The sequence below is a fragment of the Aedes albopictus genome, unplaced genomic scaffold (genome assembly GCF_035046485.1).
Source record: "Aedes albopictus strain Foshan unplaced genomic scaffold, AalbF5 HiC_scaffold_379, whole genome shotgun sequence".
NCBI lineage: Eukaryota > Metazoa > Arthropoda > Insecta > Diptera > Culicidae > Aedes > Aedes albopictus.
In genome coordinates this window covers 1-17,828 of record NW_026917176.1, presented here as the reverse complement: position 1 = coordinate 17,828, position 17,828 = coordinate 1, and the positions used below count along the sequence as shown (strand labels likewise).

Genomic DNA, 17,828 nt, shown 5'->3' with positions numbered 1-17,828 from the left:
ATTCAATGCATTCCACATGAGGAATTGAATACAGTGAATATAATATTTTCATGGTAACTGTTTTGATTAGCAGCGAAAAAACTGCTTTTCGTTTTCCGAAAAATGATGACGGAAGCTTGAGCCTTAAGGTTTCTGCGAGTTTTTAGGGGTGGCGGGAAGCGTTGGACAATTTTGAATCGATGTTTGCAACATCGATGTTTTTGTTCCGATTAATCGATTTTTTGAATCGATGTTCACGCAGAAAAATGGCGCTTGTTTAAAACAATAAAACGCATGGTTGATTTTCAAACTGAGGAATTACTTATTCCAAAGTTATATTTAATTGTTTTCATTTAGAGTTTATCGATAAAAATAACCGATTACCATCATTTCAAATAATGTCAAAAATTTCATTTGTTTCAACAAAATAAAAACCATAAACATGGTCCGAAAGCACTCACACATCTATAAAATGCTTACCCCAACATCGCCACAACGAAGAAGGTGTAGCAAATCCATCACGCCAACTTCCAAGTGCAGCTTTGGCCGTGATAGATAACGCGCAGGTACTCACGACAGCATCCACAAAAAGTTGATCGGTTTCACCTTTTTTGTCTTTTTTTAGTCGTTCTCCTCCCCATTCGCTTACCGACGCTCTAAAAATAGATTTCCGAACTGCCGCAGCTGCTGCCGTCACCAACACAATCACATTCCGGGTTTGTTTGTGGCAAAAGTGCAGTCGTTTGAATCAATCCATTATTTCATGTTGAAAATACCATATCTCTGTTTGTTTTAACAAACTGTCAACAATTTCGACAAATGAAAATATTTGTATTATCCAACAATAGAAACGTTCAGTTTAAACTAGAAATCAGTTTGTCGCTATAGCAAACTGAAAAATCGGTTGATTTGAACTAGAATTTAATTGTGTTTACAATTTATTTTTCTGCGTGTTGAAGCCCCACGAAGTACATAAAATCGAGGGTCTATATAATCTAGGGTCCACTAAAACGAGGTATACCTGTATATCTCAGATTTCTTGGGCAATCCCTCCCATGAATCTATGTGAATCATTCTCAGGATTCTGAAGGAATCCTCCTAATGATCCAGAGAGTCCCTTTCAGGGTTCTAGCACATCCTTCTCAGGATTCTAGGTCAGTCCTTCTTTGGATTCCGAATTTTTTTTTTAGAATCCCTCTCAGGAACCTAGATGATTTTTTTTAATAATGTGGAAGATTCCCTCTTAGGATCCCTTTCAGGGTTCTGGGGCATTCTCTTTCAGGATTCTAATGGGATGTTTTTCAATACTGCAGGAGAATTTCTCTCAGGATTCTGGAAGAATCCGCCAGGGAGTTCTGGGAGTTCTGGCCGTCTAAGCATTCTGGGAAAATCCCGAGGAAAAACTTCTCTCATGATTCTGAGGCAATCCATTACAGGATTCAGGGAGAATCTATCTCGGGAATCTGAGGAAATCCCTCAGGTTTTTGGAAAAATTCCTCTAAAGATTCTGAGAAAATCCATCTCAGAAAACTGGAGCTCTTTTGCAGGATTCTAGACAAATTCTTAATATAATTCAGTGAGAATTCCTGTTGGAAGAGTCTTTCTCTCTTTTCTCGGATGTGGTCTCTCAGGATGCTGGTAGTGATAATTTTCAGCAATTTGAAGGAATCTGTCACAGATTCCTCAGAATTATGGAGAAGCCCCTTTAAAAATTCTGGAGGATTTTTTTCTCAGCAGCTTTATATGGGGAATACCTATTGAAATTCTAGAGAATCTCTTAATTCTAAGGAAATTCATTTCAGGATTTTGGGGTATTCCCTACCAATGGTGATGTACTTTTCAGGATTCTAAGAATTCTTTGGATGATCTGGGTTGATTCCTCTAAGGATTCTGGAAGACCCTCACTTAGGATCCCACTCAGAATTCTGAGGAAATCATTCTCAGCATTCTCAGAAACTCCTCTCAGACTTCTTGGAGAATCATACTCAGCATTCTCAGAATTGTGGGGAAATTCCTTCCAGAATTGCGGAGGAATATTTCTCAGGATTTTGGGGGAATCCCACACAAGATTCTAGTGGTACCTTTCTCAGGATTCTGCGTAAGATCCTTCTAAGATTCTGGGGGGAATATCACTAAATATTTGCCTTTCTGGAGTAATCCCCGCCAGGATTCTGAGGCAATTTCTCTCAAGATTCTGAGAATTTGTCTCATGATTCTGGGGAAACCCTTGGGATTCTCAAGGGGAATGACATATCCTTTTCTAACCGGAATATCCGCTCTTATCCATTTCTAACCGTCGCTAACCGTTGCTAAGCGAGCTGATAAGTAAGCAGCGGTTAGACACGGTTAGCGACGGTTAGAAACGGATAAATGCGGATATTCCGGTTAGAAAAGGATATGTCATTCCCCTTGGGGATTCTGGGGTTATATTTTTCAAGATTTTAGGGCATTTTTTCAGTATTATTATTTCTTGAAGAATCTCTCACGAGATTTTGGACAGAATTCTCTAGAGAAATTTGTATTTTGGAGCATCTCTCACATAGATTTTGTGATTCCTCGCCGTACTCACGTGCAGTCGGAGCGGTTTAGTGTGTTTTGGGAGGCAAAGTGGAAGTGCCGCTTTTTCAATCGGGTGTGCCGCGTCGTCGTCGATTTGACTGTGCGCAGCGTCGTTTCTCGGGTGTAATATATTGTTGATGAACGTTAAAAAAAATCATTTAATTCGGTTCACTGGTTTCCGAGATATGACCATGACAGCTCAAAAATGAGCTGTTTAAAAAATAGTGTTTTATCCGAACTGTTCTAACTTTGCGAAAGATTAGTCAATCGAACCCAAATTTGTACCAATGCCGCACATATAACAGAATGATAAACAGTCAAAATTTGAGATTTTTTGATGCACTCTATGAAAAGTTACAGCATGTTGAATTTTTTGTGGGAGAAAAAAAGTTGCCTATCCTAAACATTTTGGCCACCCCCTGTATGTATTGATCATATGTTAGCTTTGGAACTATCATCATTAATGAATTCTGGATTTTCGTTTCCAACATTAGTTATTTATTGTTTGATTTTGATTTTTAATGAAAGAAAGCATCAATGGAGGCATTTAAAACATATTAAAATTTAGTCACAAAACGACCATATTTGAAAACGTTAAGAGTGAAAATATTATTTAAATCGTTCAACAATTTCGAGAACTATGTATGTGCAGATCAAAATTATTTATGCTCATCCATAAAACACGGTGCGAATTGGCTTCTTTAACCTTCTTCGTGCATTAGCTGGCGCTCACCTCGCTGACCTAGTGCACGTTTAGGGGTCATAATGACCCCAATGCACGACTAGGGTTAACGGTGTTGAGATAATTCGATATTCTGAATCTGCATGTCAAACTGAATTTCATGAATTTTGGAGTCCGGGAACATATTAAAAAATCAATTTGAAGTTTGTATGGGAGCGATTTGTCGAATCACCCCTCGTTGCAGTTCGTACTGGAAGGAGCTGTCAAACAGTTGTCCAGCTGTCAAAAGGTGATTTCAAAAAATCTCTTTGAAATTGATTTTAGGTACCGTGATTTCGGTGATTTCGGGTGAAATTGATCACTTTTCACAGCTTTTGCCTTCAAATTTTTAAATATTTACCAAAACAAAGTTCTAAAAATCTGAAAAAAATCATAGTGACTCAGAAAAAGGTGCTCTTTCGTATAAAATTAAAAAATCAATAAATTTTTCAAAATTTAAAAACGCAGTTGGAAATAGGCATTGGCTTGTTCTGCGTGGCCTAAGGTATTGAAGAATGTGGGAGATTAACTTGGTGTATTGAGCTGTGGATAGAATACGGTCATAATAATATAGTCGTCGTTATTTACCTTTAAGCTGATTTTAAGGGTAATCAGTGAACATTGTATATGTAATACTTGCGCAATTATACCAGTGTTCTGTGTTAGTTGTTGTTATAGTTTTGGGCTCATCCTGGCTTCATGTTGTGATGCTTTGCCGGAAATCAATACTTGATACATTGCATTATTAAAGTTGAGATACATGAAAGGAGAGGAAAGGTAATATTAGTGCTTTTGGTGATACTATCACGACGGCCATTCAGAATGGTTCAACGGGTGCAGATGAGAAGATCATCCATGCTGGCTTGCAGCGCTGATCAAACTCAGTGTATGGTAATGCTTAAACTATACGAACGCGGAAAAAAAAAACAAATGCACGAATACGGATACAGTGATCCCACAATTTATGAATCGGAAAAAATGACCACAGTTTATGGATCACACCATTTGATCAACATGGTGATTCATAAATAGTGTACAAAAATTAAGGTGATTCATCGGTGTGGGGTCACTGTACATAAAAAGAATGAACTTCCATCCCACCTTCAAGTGATCCTCACAAGTAGCATTTTTTCGTTCAGGCACTTTGAATGTCCATTTGCAACTTGTGCACACTAAAAATCTGCCTCGACCAAGTTAGCAGAACGCGCCCATACCCCTTTCTGAAGCAAAGGGTAGGGAGTACACAGGGTCAAATATTTTCCAAAAAGAAACCAATGCTCAAACATCTTGTTTGGCTCGATCGAATTTTCATTAGTGTCAAACAGATGACCGCGAGTGTACGAAGCCTTAGACAACACGAAGTCGATGTTCACAGTCAGATAAAATGGAAGGTGATGTGTTTTTATTAGCTTATGGATTAGTTCTACAAACGTTTCCTTAAGGACAAACGTCTTCAAATCCCGCTTCAACAATGCATTGGAACTTCAGACGCACAAATCTCAAGAAGCAAGCTTCAAACAACAGTGAATTTTATTATTCTGTTCTTGCTCACTTGTAATAGGCTTCAAATCAAAAGATGAGGTGCACTGGTTTTGTTTACGAAGAGATTTGTGCGCTCAAAATCGTGAGTAGGTGCAGAAGTCGGCCATTGTGGCGGCCATTTTGGGATTCTAACAAGTCTGTCCTTAACCGTGCTGGACGCGCGCCGTTGTAAAAAGTACTACACTACCAAAAAACCTCGTTCGTCGTATACAGCGCGAGCGCGGTGCAGATTCAGCTGCTTGATGGCGCGCGCCCTGTAAGGTTAAGACTCGGTGCGTATGCAAAGGTGATTTCCGGTTGCATCAGTCGCTCTAACTACCCGAGCAGGGAATGAGAACAAACCTATAACAAATTGATAACTCATTTTGTTATTGATAACAAAATGAAATCAAAACAAGTTTTCGTTCCGATTTGTTTTTATTTAATATCAAATTGAGATATTCTTTTGTTATCATTTCAAAAACTCAATGATAACAAAATTTGATTTCAAAAATCCAAAATAGGTATAAGATGCTTTATTAACAATAATTATTAATTCACAAAATGCTTGTTTATTCTACCTGAGTATTGTACTTACATGTTGACACAGGATTTATAATTTCTGATTCTGGGTAATGGTCAAGCTATTGATTTAAATTGGCTTGAACTTTAATAAGTCTTTTTAGGGTGACTGGTTATTATTGGCAGGGTTGTTCTCTTCGTTGAGGGTTTTTCATCGGCCAAATTACCTGAAACTTGGTCGTATAGGTCAGCCTGGTTGGGAAAGATGTGAGATCAACGTTGAATTAACAGTTTTCAAAAAGCCTTCCATGACGAAAAGAACAAAACTGCCCAGAATACAAAAGTTCCCCTATAAGTTAATCATAACAGTTTCAATCTAAACATATTGCCAAATATTTTGAAATTTGAAATATTCGCACTTTCGTAAGGTCATAACGAGAGTTCCACAGTACTATAAATTTTCTCACATTTTAGGTCGTTTGGTATAAAGTCATTTGGCATAATAGTCGTTTGGCATAATGTTTTATTTGGCATAATTCTAAATTAAACCCAAATGAAGTTGGATATGGCCAACCGAAGTAATTCACAAATTTTCCCTTACTAAAGTTTTCCCGCGAAGGAAGAATTCATTCACTCAGCCAAATAACCTAAAAATTTCCATAAGGCCCAACTTATGAAACGGCCTTTAAATAATTCATAATGATTCGGATGAATTTCATAAGGTCGCTCTATGTCGTAGAATCGTCTCTGAGCTTGGATTTTATTCACGTTTAGCAACATGATATTCTCAAGCGTCGGTAGCTTCTTCTTCTTCTTCTGTATGGCTCTACGTCCCCACTGGAACTTGGCCTGCCTCACTTCAACTCAGTGTTCTTTGAGCACTTCCACAGTTATTAATTGAAGGGCTTTCTTTGCCTGCCATTGCATGGATTTGTACATTGTGTGGCAAGTACAATGATACACTATGCCCAGGGAGTCGAGAATTTTTCCGACTGGAACGGGAATCGAACCCGCCAGCTCCGGATTGGCGATCCATAGCCTTAACCACTAGGCCAACTGGAGACGTCGGTAGCCGTGTAGATAAATAACGGGCTCAGTGATCCCGACGTTCATGGAACGAATCCAGTCTGCATCATTTTAAGATTTTTTTGTTCTTTTCATATGAATATCTTATGAAATTTGTCATAGCAAGCACGATCAATTTTCATAAGGTATTCTTATGGCATCCATAAGTTTTACATATAGCAAAAAAAACATAAGGTATTTTGATGAATTGTGAAGTTTGATACAGTTTTGAAAATTATACTGATATTTATCATACATGAAAATGATGAATGACATTTCACTTATTGTTATGCCAAACGGCCATTTTGCCAAACGACTATTATACCAGCTTATGCCATTTGACCATTATGCCAAACCCGTTAGAAATAATGTAGGGTATGTGTGCCATCAGTAATCTCACGCTCCCATATTCATCCTATTCGAAAACAAGTGATTACGGCACCGATTGATTCCGTTCTTTGTGTTTACATGGGTGCTCAGTTCTAACAAAAAATACAAAAATAAGAAACAAAACAAACAGCGCTCCAATCCCTTGTTTTTCGTAGGATGAAAATGGGAGCCACATGCTTAATAAGGGAACCAATACCCTAGTAAAATATTTTTCCAATCGGATGCAATTTTAAATATCATTTTTCCGCGGGTAACGAGGGAAGAAGCAGAGAAGCCGAATGCGACTCATTAGTTGCTCGATGTTATTCAATTTGAGTCCCGATGCCTGTGGCTCTGGGATGTCGTGAACATTTCCCACATTTGTTTTACTGCAGTACATATAATCAGAAGGAAAAGCTGAAATATAATTATACAACAATATTACGTGCAGTTGTCCTTTGACTCCAAATTTACTTTTCTTTGTCACTTCAATGTCCATCAGTTAAATCATGGTATAGCTACGCTGCATATCTATGAGGATATCATATCCGATTTCCATACAATTTTTCTTCGTGTAGGCTCCAAGTTAGAAATCACTATTTATGAAATGTTAATGTTACAATCGATAATACTACGCCATTAATAGGGGCCATATTCTGATGATATCGTATCCAAGCAAAACAAGTTTTTAATCACGAAATTCTTCTGAATTTAAAATAAAATCTCATTCAAATTTTTACTTATTTATGTAAATTAATGCCCAATAAAATATCAAAATGAATACTACATTTGTTATTAATTTTTAGTTATTACCCTATAGATATGATAACTCCCTGAGAACTGCGCGTGATATCAAGTCGTAAAATGTGAATAACAAAATGAGATATCAATTTTTTATCAATGAGAACTCATTCTGTTTTCAATTAGATATTCCAGTACATTATTTTGTTTTCATATTTTGTTATGTTAACACTTAAGTCATACAAAATGAAAACTCACTTTGTTATCAAAATTCGTGATATCTAAATAACTCAATTTGTTTTCAATTAGTTCTCATTCCCTGCTCGGGTAGGTTGTACCGAGCCGATCCTCGGTACAACCTAGTTGAAGACTGAGTTTTTGGCACAGGTAGTGGCCAGAGCCGATGTTAGCGCAACGAACGAGAGTTCAGTATATAAAATGGGATCATAAGATTTTTTTTTCGGATAAATGAAAACCAACAAAATATATTCAGAGAAAGCATAAACGAAAGTAAGAATATTTATTTCTCTTTATGGGATACACCGTCAACTGCTGTTTACTATAGTAGGAACGAAATGAAACTAAAAATGTCCATGATCGAGCTGCACTTGATGTATGAGCGAGAAGATTATATTGGTGGCTGTTCAGTATTTAAATAGGTAATTTGTTCTGCAGTATAGCATTAGCACTGTTTGTCCTAAGGATGAATTGAAAATTGATCATTCATTGTTATGCGAGAATCGAAAAAAAGCAGATTAAACCATTGCAAAGGGATTATTTTGAACCAGAAAGCAACATTCCAATGTATTTATCTGGGTTTAAAAGTGAAAGCAAACATTTTTCTAAACGAAAAATAAAAAAAACTGATGGGTAGGCGTTTTGAATAAATTTGTCATGAGAAAAAAAAAACTTAGTCCAGAACGTATGCTAGTACACTACTATATATATCGAACCTGTTGAATATACCTCAAAAGTTGATATCGTTCTTTCAAACCAAAAGAATAGATTCGCAATGCTGAATCTATACCATTTTCAATTTATAAAATATATGGAGATGGGTTTTATGTGTGTTTTCTGCCAAAATAGCAAAATGTCATTCAACAGAAAGTACAGATGATACAGAAAGAATTTAGGCCGGAACAAATCTCATTTTCTTCTTTTGTCACTTTGCTCGTTGACTCGTCAAGGGGGGGGATGATAAATAATAAATGTATTTGATGAAAAATTACCCAAACAATTAGGCAAAATCGACAAACTCATCGGATTTGTTAAGAATTTTTCTCGGCGACTCTAATTTCACTTTACAATTTTTAAATTTCTTAAATAATTTATTTGAGTCCCCCCTCAAAATATCGAATTCCGACAAAAATTTTCCGAGGGGGGGGTGACATTAGAGAAAATCGAAATTTGTGTCAGCCTTATTTGTAGCCAATAAAATGTTAATGTAACAGAAGAATGCATTTCTTTTTCTTTTTCGTCATAACATCAAGGCAATGGGATCAAATTTTGCAATTTTCTTTTTGATGAAAAGATAACTGCTCCGACTACAGGATGTGAAGATGATTTTGCTGCATCAGAAATATCAACCGACAAAATGATGAATCCTTCCCACCTTGGTAAAAGTTTGTTATAGTGGACTGTTGCTGCACTCTGATGTTGCCAAATCAGGGTCCCTTTGTAGCAACTTTTAACTCCACTACGCGCCTAAACCGGGAACCGATGTAAAACCGAAGGATTATGCTGTTTTGTGGTTTTTGGTTGAAGAAATTTCTTCGCGATAAAACTGCTTGCCGCTCCTTGCTGCTTCTGTTGTTGATCTATCTTATAGAAAGCAATCACCGAATCCTACCGTATTCCTTGCCCCCACTCTTTCAACGACGGACGACCCCGCTTTAGTCGTCGTGATGGGGAGTACCGAGAATGATTCGGGAACGGTGTTCCTTAGAGCTGTGTTAATCCGCGCGATTCTCTTGGACAATAACCAATCCGGGAGGCTCATTTCCTTTTGTAGCTGGAGTAGAAGGTAACGATCTGTTCGAACTTGACCGGGATCGCTTCGAGAATGCCAATGTAGCTGGAATTGTGCAATTTCTTTTCCTGCAGCGAATCTCCCGACAGATAAGTGATGATATCCGTGCGCTCCTTGTCGGCATGGTTCGAGACGATGTGATTGCAGAACTGGACAATCTGATGGAACACTGCTGCGTCGCGATCTGTGAAAAGGTTGAAAATGTGTGTTTTTTTTCGAGGTGCATGACAGTGTATGGCCGACCGGACTTACCCAGCTTTTTGGGAATCTTGAACAACGGCATCGGTAGCATTTCGTGGCTTTTCTGCGAACGAAGGAAGCGATTTCCCTTGCTAAATTCGCACTCAAGCCACTTGATGGCGTTACGTGCCCCGTCGCTGTGTTTTTTCAATTCGTCGAGATCAGATAAAACTGGAACGAATGAAAATAGTAAGATTACGGTATTGTCGAACAAGAAATGTAGTTCTATTCTGCGGTGCCATGCTGTGCATCGAAGCAATAGTTCGAATGAATACTATGTTGAAAAACATGAATTTTATTGGATTATTCTGAGTATAGTTACGCGTAGAACATTCACGATGAACTATCTCTCTCATGAACAAACCAGTATTTTTGGGTAGAAAGTGTAGCAATGTGTAAACCAAATGTCACTCACCTGCCGTGGGAATCAATATGACAAACTTCTTTGTCTTTACGAGATTTTTAACAATCGATGTGTACTCGGTCAAACATTTTGAATCCAGCATCAGATATGGCGTCAGAGTGATGTTTACGACTTTCTTGACCTACAATAAATAATGAAAAAGTTAATCTACTAATCCCATTCAGCAACCTCTAAATGCATACCTTCGACTCTAGAGTTTTCACTTCATTTCTCAGCCACAACTGTCCCATCAGTTCGTTGATGTTTTTCTCCTGCTGTCCCTCGTCTCCGGTGTTGTCCGAGTGTGTGGATTCTTCCTTGCTATGCTGGCCGCCATCGTGATTCTTTTGCAAGATACCACAACCGTTGGTTTTGTTCTTCAGGTAACCCTTCTTGGTGATGATAATGGGAGCGATCTTTCCGTCCGCTTCCTGGCTGGACCGTTGACCTTCCAGACCCGATCCCGCACCTGTCGCGCGATGACGTTCGGTATGTTGACGGTTGCGCTCACGATTGCGACGGGGCTTGGCCATTGCTTCGCCACGCTGGTCGTCTTTTTGCTTGTGCGTACGCCTCTTATCTTGTTGCTGCTCACGGCGACGAGCGCGACGGTTGTTGTCCTTTCCAAGGCGTTTGATCTGATCGTCCTTTTTGCAAAGTTGTTGTTTCTGGACCTGAGTAATTTTACATATTTAGCACCTGTATGTTGACAATTCTTATACTAAGTCACGGAATAATCTTTGGAAGAATCCTCAGGAATATTCCTGAAGGAATCCTTGAAAGTATTCCTGAAGGAATCTTTGGAAGTATTCCCGATGGAAGTCCCTGGAGGAATTCCTGAAGGAATATCTGGAGGTATTCCTGAAAGAAGCCCTGGAGGTAATCCTGAAGGAATCTCTGGAGTTATTCCTGAAGGAATCTCTGGAGGTGTTCCTGAAGGAATCTCTGGAGGTATTCCTGAAGGAATCTCTGGAGGTATTCCTGAAGGAATCTCTGGAGGTATTCCTGAAGGAATCTCTGGAGGTATTCCTGAAGGAATCTCTGGAGGTATTCCTGAAGGAATCTCTGGAGGTATTCCTGAAGGAATCTCTGGAGGTATTCCTGAAGGAATCTCTGGAGGTATTCCTGAAGGAATCTCTGGAGGTATTCCTGAAGGAATCTCTGGAGGTATTCCTGAAGGAATCTCTGGAGGTATTCCTGAAGGAATCTCTGGAGGTATTCCTGAAGAAATATCTGGAGGTATTCTTGAAGGAATCATTGGAGGAATTTCCGAAGGAATCCCTCGAGGAATTTCCGAAGGAATCCATGGAGGAATTTCCGAAGGAATCCCTGGAGGAATTCCCGAAGGACCTGGTGGTATTCCTGACGAAATCCCTGAAGGTATTTCTGAAGGAATTACTGGAAGTATTCCTGAAGGAATCCCTGGAGGTATTCCTGACGAAATCCCTGAAGGTATTCTTGACGCAATCCCTGGAGGTATTCTTAAAGGTATCCCTGGAAGTATTCCTGAAGGAATGCCTGGAGCTATTTTTGAAAGAATTCCCGAATGAATCCTTGGAAGTATTCCTTAAGGAATTCCTGGAGGTATTCTTGAAGGAATCCCTGGAGGTATTCCTGAAGGAATCCCTGGAGGTATTCGCGAAAGAATCCCTGGAGGTATTCCTGAAGGAATCCCTGGAGGTATTCCTGAAGGAATCCCTGGAGGTATTCCTGAAGGAATCCCTGGAGGTATTCCTGAAGGAATCCGTGGAGGTATTCTTGAAGAAATCCCTGGAGGTATTCCTGACGCAATCCCTGAAGATATTCCTGAAGGAATCCTTGGAAATATTCCTGAAGGAATTCCTGGAGGTATTCCTGAAGGAATCCTAGGAAGTATTACTGAAAGCATTACTGGAGTTATTCCTGGAGAAATCCTTGGAGATATTCTTGAAGGTTTTGGAAGTACTCCTGAAAGAATCCATGGAGGTATTCCTGAAAAAAGGCCTGAAGTTTTTTTCTTAAGGAGGAATTCCTGAAGGAATCTCTAGAGGTATTCCTGAAAGAATCCCTGGAGGTATTCCTGAAGGAATCTCAGAAAAAATCCCTGGAGTTATTCTTGAAGGAATTCATGGCGCCCTGAAGGAATCCCTGGAAGTATTCCCGAAGGAATCCCTTGAGGTATTCCTGAAGAAATTCCTGGAGGTATTCCTGAAATTATCCCTGAAGATATTCCTGAAGGAATCATTGGAAGTATTCCTGAAGGAATCCCAGTAGGCATTCCTGAAGGAATCGCGGGAGGTATTATTGAAAGCATTTCTGGAGTTATTCCTGGAGAAATCCTTGGAAAATTCTTAAAGGTTTTGGAAGTATTCCTGAAGGAATCCCTGGAGGTATTCCTGAAAAAAGCTCTGAAGTTTTTTCTTAAGGAGGAATTCCTGGAGGAATCTCTAGAGGTTTTCCTGGAGGTATTCCTGAAGGAATCTCAGAAAAATCCCTGGAGATATTCTTGAAGGAATTCATGGTGCCCTGAAGGAATCTCTGAAAGTATTCCCGAAGGAATCCCTTGAGGTTTTCCTGAAGCAATTTCTGGAGGTATTCCTGAAATAATCCCTGAAGATATTCCTGAAAGAATCATTGGAAGTATTCCTGAAGGAATCCTGGGAGGTATTCTTGAAGGAATCCCGGGAAATATTTCTGAAGGAATCCCAGGAGGCATTCCTGAAGGAATCGCGGGAGGTATTCCTTAAGGAATCCCTGGAGGTATTACTGAAAACATTTCTGGAGTTATTCCTGGAAAAATCCTTGGAGATATTCTTGAAGGTTTTGGAAGTATTCCTGAAGGAATCCCTGGAAATATTCCTGAAGTTTTTTCTTAAGAAATTAATGATGGCATCCCTAAATTAACCCCTGGAGATAATCGTGATGAGAGTCTCTGAAGGTATTTTTATATACATCCCTGGAAGTGCTGGAATTTTTGGAAGCTTTTCTGAAGAAATCCTTGAAAGAAATCTTGAAGTAAGCCCCTGGAGGCACGAACATTATGAATTAATTTATCGTCCGAATAGTCAATAATTATTGTGTGTTATGATTTTTTAACTTCGTAACTCCATAACATAATCCAGACATTTCTTAACTCGAGGAAGACCAATATTCCCAAAATGACGTCTTAACGTACAACTTACCTTCTTACTCTTAAGACTGAAATCGCGCGATTTCGGGCAGAACGAGTACTCGAACTTCTTGGACTTGCACAGGGCGAAGCCAAAGTCGACCATCTTCATCAGCCGCAGGAAGCTGAGCTCCGCGGGAGTCACCTCCAGGCGATAGTTTGCCTCCCAGTCGAGGCTTTCCTGGCTTTCCTCGAACAGAGGAAACTGCTTCATGTGGATGTCCTCGTCCAGTGGGATCGTTCGACGGATTTCGAACAGTGTGCGAAAATCCTCCCGGATGCCCCACGCCGTGATCAAGTGGCGTGGGAAATAGTACCGGTTGGAGAAGATGTCGATGTTGAAGTGATTAAGCAATTTCATGATGTTGTGAATGAATTCCGGGTTGGATTGATAGCATCCGATCAGAATGTCGACGTTGATGTGGAGCCAATCGAATAGCAACATTAGCGAACGCATCGTGCGCTCCTGCTCGGCGAAATCTATGATGATGTTTGGATTCAACTTGTGGTAGCGTTTCTTGAACTTGAGCTGTGCATGGGATTCGTCGTGTTTGTTGTTGGTTTCTTGCTCGAAATTTTCATGATTTTCGGTTTCCGTATGAATCGAATTTACAAGGTCGTGCGACTTCTCGTCGTTTCTGACATCATCTTCCTCTTCAGAAAAATCATCGTAAGAGTCAAAGCTCGAGACTGAGCTGACATCATCTTCATCGGAATCTGAGTCCATCTGCGATTCGCTGTCATCTCCTGCATCGGATAACTCCGACTCAGATTCATTCGATAGTGCTCTGCGCCGACGACGGATATTTTTCTTCCGCGAAGCAACCCGCTTGGAGCTCGTTTCACTTTTGGTATCAATGTCCTCGTTCTCCTTGTTTGAGTGTTCATCACTTCCGTTGCATTCCTCTACGCCGGATGAGGATTTTTGATCTTTAATAAATTCCGTGGCACACTCCTTCAACGTTTGACGAGATTTGCGAACCTGATCGTCGTACTTCTGATACATTGACATGTAAAGCTCGCGGAATTTCTTATCCTCTCGGACGTTTTCCACCATGTACTTCTCAACTGCCATTGTACAGTATTCCATCAGCTCGGAGCACAACGCCACCATGAAGGCATTCAAACTATAAATTTTGTCTGAATTGTTAACCTGCGCCTTGTACATGCAGAAGAATAAGATCGAAACGATCTTAAATATGAAATCGTCGGTTACAAAGAATTCATCGTCAAGTAAACGACGAGCTCCCAAAACATTTTTGAAATCAATCAACACCGAGTGACACAGACTGGTGAAGTCGGTTACGCTTTTGTCGTAGAAAAATACATCAACCACCAGCAGAAACTTGGCCACAAACTCACGGATCGCAAAGTCTTCATCCCCTACGGCGTCCCCTCCATTACATTCCAGATATCGGATATTCTTCTGGAAGATTCTGTTCACGTTGGGTTCACTGCATTCAAACGGGAATGGACAGCAAAGCGAGTACAAGTAGTGGTAAACCGAGTCCAGGTTGTAATTTCTTCCGTTGAACAATGTTCCCAATTGATTCTGAGTAATGCCGATCTTCGGGTTCAATTTAAACGCTTCCCAGTAATACTTCGCCGTTATGTTCTTTGTATCATCTTTCCCAGTGAGGCCCTTCAAGCCAAACTCGCAGTAGTACCGATGGAGATCGCCGAGCGCAGTTAGCAACGAGTGTATCGATTCCAAAGCGAACGAAACTTCCTGATTAGTGTAGATCACCTTTTTATCCTCCTCGCTTCTCTCCTCGTCGAGCTTTAAGTTCTCATAGCATCCCGACTCGCGCACCAACAGATCATCGTCATAATTCTCCAGCAGCCCATAACTCACCAAGTACTTCATATTGTCCAGATTGAAAATCTGCGCCAACCGCAGCACAATCACTTTCAGATGATTAATCCCATCCAGCAGTAGTCTTTCCGCTCCTTGCTTCAGCTGTTGCTCACGTTCATCTAGCTCACACCCACCGCCGTCTACGTTGTTGGTCTTCCACTGCTGCTGCTGCAGCTGTTGGTGGTGCTTCTTGAAGATGGTAATCAAATCATAGTAGCCCTTGCGCCACAGAATTTCCCGCGCCTTTTTGCCGACCGTTTCGTAATCTTCGAACATCAAGGAAACGCAACGGCTCACCAGTTGCCGGTGGCCCTCGAGAAAATCGTTGGCCATCAGGGCCGGAACGGTGAGAGCGGCTTTGCGCTCGTCCTGCTGCTTTACCAGGACGTACACGGACCTGCAAGATAAGAGAAATGGGGTATGCTTGAATGTGTAGTTCATGTAGTCAAAAAAAAAAGCCTGGATCAGCAATAGTGGGGACACATGAATACAACTGTAACTCTGAAATGTATCGATAAATGTGGCCACAAAATTCACAGCACGTCTAATTTTAATCGGCGTAATAAATGGTTCTTTAAAGTACTGTAAGCATAGGCCAGGCACCCCCTAGAAGTCAAGCAATTTTCCATCAAAAATGTCATTTAATGATAAAGTAGGAGAAAATCCCGATGAAATTTGCAATCTTTTTGCGGCCTATTTCCAAGAAACTTATAGCACATTTTCGGATTCTGATCGTGACTATGAATACTTCTCTCATTTTCTTGATTTTACCAATAATATTGGAATCAATCAAATCACGTTACAGGACACTTGATGTGGTTTAAAAGGCTTAGATCCTTACAAAGGTCCAGGACCAGATGAAATTCCACCGGTTCTTTTGAAAAACTTGGCAACTGAATTTGCGGCACCACTATTTTGGCTTTACAATATGTCGCTTGAAACTGAAAAGTTTCCGCAAGGATGGAAAAAATCTTTCCTTATACCCATCTATAAATCTGGTAAAAAATCTAACGTTCGTAATTATCGTGGAATTGCCATTATCTCATGCATACCAAAACTATTCGAATCTATAATAAACAAAAGTGCGTTTAATCAAATAAAACAAAGAAAATTAATGCGCAACATGGATTCTTCAAAGGTCGTTCAACTACGACAAACTTGTTAGAATTTGTTAATTACAGCTTACAATGGACGGAGGTAACTATGTTGAATCTCTTTACACCAATTTTAGTAAAACGTTCGACAAATTTGACATTTCAATGTTGAATTTGAAGCTTGATAAAATGAGAATCGACGCAAATTCAACGCTATTGAAGCTGTACGTATTGCATGTATAACGTACATATATTGACATGCATTACTCTATATATTATAAACCATTAAAGTTGAATGAAAGTGGGAAGTGGCGCCACTATTGTTAAATTACGATTATACCAGTATAATCAATCGTAAGTCAGCAATAGTGGCGCCACTTTTCATTCATTTTCATTTTGCAGCATTTGGTGGGGCAATGAGAGCGCAAGTCAGTCCAAAGCCGATGATAAGAACGGGTAATGGCTGAATAGTCTTTGCTGACCACGCCATGGGATAGGAAAAGGGTACTTTGGTGTGGGATTAGGGTGTTGGTACCGACTTGACAATATCAATGCCATTCAGATGCAAAATAATTTAAGGCTCAATAGTGAATCGCATACCTTCCAAAACCAATAATCCACAAAATGCCAAACAAGCCATTGAAAGAAAAAGCGCCCGATTGTTTATTTTGTCAATTATAACAAACGGACACTCCTACCCTCTCCGACTCGCCAGTCACCCCGGAAAAATGTCCCTTCAGTTCTGGAAAATATATTATTCCCAATAAAGCCTTTAATCGAATTGTCCGCATGGTCTTGTAGTACCCCTACTAGGTAAGAACCAGTCATTGCCATACATATTAAATGCTAGACATGACCCCATGGATATCATTTGCATATGTAACAGCTTTGCTGATGTGACTTTCCTATTAGGCAATTCTCTCATCTCATGTTTGTCTTCAAAACCTTGTCAAGGTTAGAAAATTGAAGTTAATAAACAATACATTACAAGGTTCGAATTCCCATAGAATAAGGACTGTTCATTAAAGAAAGTGGACACCTGTTTTTCAATAGAAAATATTTATTTCCGAACAAATTCATAAGTTTATTTTTTTTAATACAATCAACATAAATGTGGCCGAATTCACGAGAGTTTGAACATTTACTTCGCATTTCTGAAGAACGCTCGGACTTTCCTCTTGATACCTCCCACCAGATTCTGCACAACTTTCTCCATAACATTTCGTTGTGCCGCAGACCAAATTTTCTTTAAGTACCTAATCAACAGAGCTTGCTTCTCTTCCATCTTTTTTGAGATGCCGCTTAATTATTTTCCAGTATCTTTTCACAGGACGCAGTTCAGGGAAGTTTGGTGGATTTTGCCATTTTTCGACAAAATCGACTTTTTTCGTCTTGAACATCTCTAGTGTAGAAGAAACGTAATGAGCTGATGCCAGATCCGGCCAAAACAATGGAGGATCCGATGTATTCGATAGATGGGTAGGAGTCGTTTTTTGATGCATTTGTTGGAGTAGGCCGATCTACAGACATCTGATCAAGTAGTCCAAGCAACGGAAGTGTCAGATAGATTTTTTCATTT

At 39.8% G+C, this 17,828-nt stretch overlaps 1 protein-coding gene across 1 annotated transcript; it reads right to left on the bottom strand.

Moving 5' to 3' along the window:
* Positions 1-8,962: 8,962 nt before the first annotated feature.
* Positions 8,963-15,552, bottom strand: LOC109621961 (nonsense-mediated mRNA decay factor SMG5; the record flags this gene model as incomplete). The annotated part of the gene is given in 5 exon segments (XM_062843627.1): positions 8,963-9,690; positions 9,759-9,917; positions 10,162-10,291; positions 10,353-10,823; positions 13,311-15,552. Coding segments are annotated over 5 exon segments (3,220 nt in total), but the record flags the coding sequence as incomplete, so codon positions are not given.
* Between the last annotated feature and the right edge of the window lie 2,276 nt (positions 15,553-17,828).